Source organism: Equus asinus, chromosome 26 (genome assembly GCF_041296235.1).
Source record: "Equus asinus isolate D_3611 breed Donkey chromosome 26, EquAss-T2T_v2, whole genome shotgun sequence".
Taxonomy (NCBI): Eukaryota; Metazoa; Chordata; class Mammalia; order Perissodactyla; family Equidae; genus Equus; species Equus asinus.
In genome coordinates, this window is record NC_091815.1 from 37,895,002 (window position 1) to 37,901,001 (window position 6,000).

The 6,000-nt window shown below is 52.2% G+C and overlaps 1 protein-coding gene across 1 annotated transcript; it reads right to left on the bottom strand.

Moving 5' to 3' along the window:
* Nucleotides 1-450: 450 nt before the first annotated feature.
* Nucleotides 451-5,409, bottom strand: LOC106840953 (leukocyte immunoglobulin-like receptor subfamily B member 4). The gene is made up of 7 exons (XM_070499253.1): nt 5,317-5,409; nt 5,062-5,097; nt 4,603-4,890; nt 4,144-4,443; nt 3,222-3,353; nt 2,415-2,467; nt 451-1,397 (listed from the first exon to the last, which is right to left on the bottom strand). Exons 1-7 carry the CDS (start codon nt 5,366-5,368, stop codon nt 1,254-1,256), a joined length of 1,005 nt encoding a protein of 334 aa, XP_070355354.1. The 5' UTR covers nt 5,369-5,409; the 3' UTR covers nt 451-1,253.
* Nucleotides 5,410-6,000: the final 591 nt, after the last annotated feature.

A 6,000-nucleotide genomic window follows, 5' to 3' on the forward strand; every position in this document is an offset into this window, starting at 1 on the left:
ATATGGAACCAACCATGCCTTCCTGAAAAGGACATACCAGCGTGGTCATGCTATATTATCCATTTTATATATCACTGACTCTGGTTTGGGAATATTTTGTGTAGGAATCTACAGCTGAGATCCTGTGAGAGAGCTTCCTGTGATTTTCCCATTTTGTAGTTTCCTTGTCAGGTTTCGGTATCAATTATTTTTCTGGCCTGATGAAAGGTGTTGGGAGGAATGTTGCCTCCTTTACTTTCGGAGGAAGCGTAAGTCTGGTAGGTGTATATGTGTGTGTGTGTCTGTCTGCATGTGTGTGGTCATTTGTGCACGTGTGTGTGTCTTTGTGTATGTATGTATGCATCCCTGCACGTCCGTGTGTGTGTGTGTGCACGTGTGTGTATGTGTGTATTCCACAAGTGCATAAGTGTTCTGAAGCATTCACCAGTGAAGATTTCCAGACCCAGAGTTCACTTTTTGGGAAAATTTTAATTACAGATTCAACAGTTTTAATATATAAGATAAATCAGACATTCTATTTGTTTTTATGACCCTCATTTTGGTAAATTGCATTTTTGAGGATATTGTCCATTTCATCTACACTTTTAATATATTGACATAAAATGCTTCATAAGGATCTGTCACCTATTTAAAGTCTATAGGATCTGTGATGCGGTCTTCATACTGTAACGGGAGCCTTCCCTCCTTTTTCCTTGAGCGTGTGGCTGGGATTCAAGAGCACGGTTACTGTTTTCAGAGATGATGTTTTTCGGGTTTATTGACTTGACTTTCTGTTTGTCCTCATTACTAGTTACTCTCATCATTATTGTTTCCCTCCTGTTATCTTCATTTGGAATAATTTCTTATTCTTTTTCTAAATTCTTGGTACGACAGCGTAGGTCATTGATTTTTTCTAAGACTTTTTGTTTTCTAATATATTCGTTCATGGTTCTTAGTTTTCCCATTTCGTAGGTTTGATGTAATGTTTACATTATCATCCAATTTAAACATTCTCTCCCTTCTGTGTGGGTTTTCCCATTTCACTCATGGATTATTGAGAAGTCTGCAGCTTTATGTCCAAAATGTGAGGATATCAGTTATCTTTGATTGCAGAATCAGGTGACTCCCAAAGTGTTGCAGAAGCTCCTGGTGGTCCACGTTAGGAGTCCAGGCTGGCTGGAGGTCATTAGATTGTCCTCTGGGGGCAGCTCCTGTGTCTTCCAGGATCCCTGCCATCTCCCTCCCTGGAGGATGGGGTCTGGGACCTTCCTGGGCTAGTGGATGGCCAGAGCAGCGTACATGCTGAGCTCTGCTGGGGGATCCTCTGACTGGGAGGGAGGAGGTGTCGTCTCCCGTCTGAGGGTAGAGTGGTTAAGCTGGGCGTAGGTCACGTCCTGGGGGGCTTCAGATGCAGCAGCCTGGAGAAGGGGGACAGTGGAGGGAAAGAAATGTCATTGCTATGGGGGAGGCCTGGGAGCTTGGGGAGGATGGGAGCCACCTGACTGTCCCTCTGCCTGTACTTTACATCCAGCAATTCCTCTGACGGGGGGAAGGAGAGGTGGCCACCCCCTGCCTGAGTCTTGCTCTTGAGTGGCTCACCGGGGCATACATCACTCCCTGGGGGTCTTCATCATGGGGACCCTGCTGGAGGGAGACAGAGGGACAGAAACAGGGTCTCCTTGATCCCACTGCTGACTTCCTCCAGTCAATTGTTCACACTGTTACAGAGTGAGGTCACTTTCCTGATGGAATCTTCAGGGAATTCCTAAGCCTTGGGCATCTGATGCTGTCTATGGTTCTGATTCTTATCCTAACATGTTTTCTCTTGCTCATTTGGCTCCAGTCACATGTCCTGTCTTTGTGAAAAAGCATGTTGCTGCCTCAGCACCTTTGCACCTGCTGTTCCCTCTGCCCCCACCATGCACTCTACCCCTTTCCTTACTTTATTTTCCCTAACAGCACTTTGCACTCTACCACCCTACCCATGTATTTGCATGTTGTCTCTCTCCCCCACGAGCTGAGCTCAAGGAGCGTGGAGACAGTATTGCTCACTGCTGTACCCACAGCACCTGAATGGAGCCAGGTAAACAGCGAGCTCCCTGTGCACATTGTTGAGTGAATGAATGAAGGGGGGCCTAGGGGACTTATAGGTGATTCACTTATTCATGCATCCTCTTGAGGCCTGGGGATGAACCCAACAACCAGAGGGTCAGACAGAGGATGAGGAACCAGGAAAGGGGATCACTTAGTGGGGGCCATGAGGTCACCGAAACCAGGAGGAATGAAGCCACAGCAGGACGCCCCAGGTGCCCGAGACAAGAGGTCAGTGTGGGATGCTGCTGAGAGCTGGGTGATGTGAGGACAGCCAAATGTCCATTGGATCAAGTTTGGCAACAGGAAGGTCCCTGGTGGCCTGGACAGGGCAGGGGTCTCACCTGATGGTGCAGCTCCACCCCCTCCTCAGGCTGGGTGTCTTTCACGGCAGCATCTGCTGGGGCAGAACAGGGGGTGTGTCTCTTGTCAGGATTCCCTGAGGTCTCTGAGGGCTGCGGCCCCTCCTCTGCTCCCAGATGGACCACTGAGGTCCAGGGGTGAGGAGATGGCCCGAGATCACTAAGGGGATTTCAGTCCTTCTCACTCTGAATCCCCAGACCCTCCCATCCTGTCCCCCCATGGCCCACTGAAATCTGTGTGCCCCCTCAAATCCCAGGGCGGTCCCTTCTTCCTCTCACAGAGGGTCTCTTCCTGGGCATCTGCAGCTGGGCTGGAGCTGGGGAAGGAGACGGGAGTGTTAGGGGCAGAGAGGGGGCCCAGGGCGGGGTGGGATTCTGGGGTCTTTGGGGCGGGAATGACCTGATCTGCAGGCCTCTGTCCTTGGGCTGTGGGTCTGCAGCCCCTGCAGGAAGTTGGAGATCAGCCTGTCTCTGGGCTGGGTCAAGACAGACAGAGTCTCAGCCCTGGGAGGTTATGACCACTCACCCTCCAAATGTGATTTTGGAGGAAAAAAGGAAAGCTTAATACATACTTGCCTGTATGTTTCAACGTTTCATAAGACTGAAATAGTTGAAAGGACTCCGTAAATGTGTACCTGTGTGTTATTAAGTGTTTCCTTTACGGTTTTCTGACTTGAGATTCTGGAAAAGTCTCTTACAGGCTGACCTTCCCATCTATTGGGTTTCCCTCCGGCTGGTGCCCTAAACCCACCTCCTCCTGTGACCCAGGTTGCCCTGTTCCCTACTCACCTGACTTCCTGTATTTGCCCTGACGCCGGTGTCGGATGAGGAGGAGGAGGAGGAGGAGGAGGAGGAGGAGGAGGAACAGCAGGATGAAGGCCACAGAGACTCCAATCAGAACCTTCAGGTACCATTTGAAACCTTGGGCATGAGTGACATCATGAATGAGCCAATAATGCTACTTAAGGGAACACCTATTTGGGCCACACACGTGCTGGGGTCTGTGGATTCATCTTCTCTAACACAGAGGAAACTGCCGTCCCCAGCACACTTGTTTCCCACTTGAAGAAACCGAGGCACATAGAGGTAAATCATGTGCCCCAGGTCCCCCAGCCTGAAGTGGCAGAGCTGGGACTGGAACCCAGAATGTGAGTTTCCTTGGGGTTTTTTATTACTATTATTTTTTATTCTGTCCCGTTACCCTCCAGGGAGAACATGAGTGCAGAGACCTGTCCATCAAACGTAATCCCTCCCCCTCCTCCTCCTCCCAGCCCAGACCCGTCCCCTACTCTGCAGAGGTCTGGCACCCCTACGTGGGACCTGAGTGCACATGGAGCATGTGCATCTGGGAAGGGCAGGAGGGAGGTCTGTCCTTCCTGAGCCCTAAACACAGCCAGGCCTCTCAGAGACACTGGAGAGTCAGGTTGTGTCCAGAGAGCACCCGTGAGCCAGGCTGGGCTGAGAGGGAGGGCTCCCTGTACACACCTGGAGAGAAGGGGACAGTGGCTTCGAAGGGGATGCACACCCCACATTACCCACTGGGTCTGCAGTAAGAGTTCTCATGGGTCCTTCCCCAAGCCTCCTGCTCTGTGGTTCAGGCCCCAGGATGCCATGTCACTGACCCCCATCACCCCAAGGGCTCCACTGGGCACACAGCTTAGGTCAGTCATTTTGGGGTCCCAGGAAATGGATGCATCAGGGGAGCACCCACCTGTGACCTCGAGATGCAGAGGGTCGCTGGGGTCTGACCATGCATAGGGATAGGAGCTGTGAGAAACATAGCATCTGTAGGTCCCCACATGGGAGGTGTTCACGGGGCCCACAGGGAAGACAGCCTGCCCCCTCCCATGAGAGGTCCTTGATTCCATGTTTCTGGGAGGGTCAGCTCCTCCCTCCTTCAGCAGACAGAAAGTGCCAGATGTCAAGTTGGAGCTGCATGAGAGGGACACATTCCCTCCTGATGCCACCACAGGGCCTGGATGGGCTGAGAGGGAGGGCGCACTGTAGGCTCCTGAGGGAGAAGGAGGGAGCTGTGTTAAAGGGGGGACTATCAGCTCACGTACCCCAGGTGTGGACTGTGAGGGCTGAGGTCCCCTGAGCCCACACTCTTTTCCCTTCTGCCTGCGAGGAGGAGCCCACAGTGGGAGGGCACCCGGCTCCTCCCCCTTACCTGTCACCACCAGTGGCAGGGGGTCACTGAGCTCTGATGAGCTGTTCATGCTGGTGTTGTACATGCACTGATACGGCCCTGCAGTGTGTGTGCTCATAGATTCGATGGAGAAACTGGTCTTGTTGCTGGAGTCCTGTGGGGCCTCTGTCTCCACAGGTTTAGAGATGTTCTGTTTATATAGATGGTAGACATTAGCCTGCAGAGACCCCTGACACCAGATGGTCACAGGGCTCCCCTTGGTGACCATGGGGCTTGGGTCAGCCCAGATGGACGGTTTAGGTGGGGTTCCTGGAAAGGAATCAGACCTGAAGTGTTGTGGGAGCCCATCTCCCCTCAGCTTCCCCAGCTGTCACTCAAGGCCCCTTCCAGACTGGTCACCATCAGCCCAGACCCTCTGAGCTCCTTCCAGTTGCTCAGGGAGTTTACTGGGCTGAAGCAGGAGGTGTGGGGAGGACTCACCTGCCTGCACCTGGTTCCACAGGACATGACACAGCCCTGGAAGAGAGTTCCCTGTCAGTGCCGGTACTCCCACCCACACATAGATGCTCCATGCTTGGTCTAGGCCCCTGCGTGTGGGGTCAGATCTGGGGATCAGCAGATTTCTACTACCCCCAAAGTTCTGCCCCCACTGAGCCTCCTCAGTCCTGAGGTCTTTCAGGGACCAAGACCTGGAGGAGGAGGGGACTCCATCCCTCCTCTTTCCCCGAAACTCACCAAGGCAGAGAAGAGCAGTGAGGATTGCGGCCCTGGTACTGCTTCCCATCATCCCTCCCTGTGTGGACGACTATAATAAGTTCCACAGAACCTGACAGGACAGCCAGATGCAGGGGATGTGACAGGGTCTGTGTGACATTTGACAGGTTCCTCATCTCTGGCCTCACAGGAAGGAAAACAGCCCCTCCTAGGGCCTCGCTCTGCTCTGCCTGAAGGATGGAGCCAAGGAGATGGCAGGCTCTGGGGACCCTGTAGACCAGCTCTGAATCTCTGCACACCCCAAACACTGCCTCTACCCCATTCCAAAACCTAAATCCAGAGAGTGACACTTCTCCCAGAGCATGAGGCTTGGAGAAGGCAGGAGAGGATCAGCCCAAATTCCATTCCAACTCTGAGTCTGCCTCTTATAGAGGCTTTGTGACCTGGGGCCAATCACTTCCCTTTGCTGAGCTTCTGGAAATGCAATTTTTATACCTTCCTTTAATCAGCCAGGCAATCAGTCAATATTTCTTGAGCAGTTCCCATGTCCAGTCACAGCGCCAGGAGCTGGAGAGTCATTGGTGAAGCTGACAGAGTGTTTCCCTGGACTCATGGGGCTCAGAGGAGTGAAGACAGACGTTGCAAATATTTAGGTGGCACAAAATTCAAGTATAATCTTCTTATGAGATTGTTACAATTTGGTAG

What these genes read in the sequence shown, in the direction of transcription:
- LOC106840953 (XM_070499253.1), bottom strand. Translation starts at nt 5,368, where the DNA reads ATGATGGGAAGCAGTACCAGGGCCGCAATCCTCACTGCTCTTCTCTGC. An exon ending in CCTGCCACTGGTGGTGACAG is followed by an intron (nt 4,444 to 4,602) that starts GTAAGGGGGAGG and finishes CTTCTCCCTCAG; the next exon opens with GAGCCTACAGTGCGCCCTCC. An exon ending in GGGCAAATACAGGAAGTCAG is followed by an intron (nt 2,468 to 3,221) that starts GTGAGTAGGGAA and finishes CTGCCCCAGCAG; the next exon opens with ATGCTGCCGTGAAAGACACC.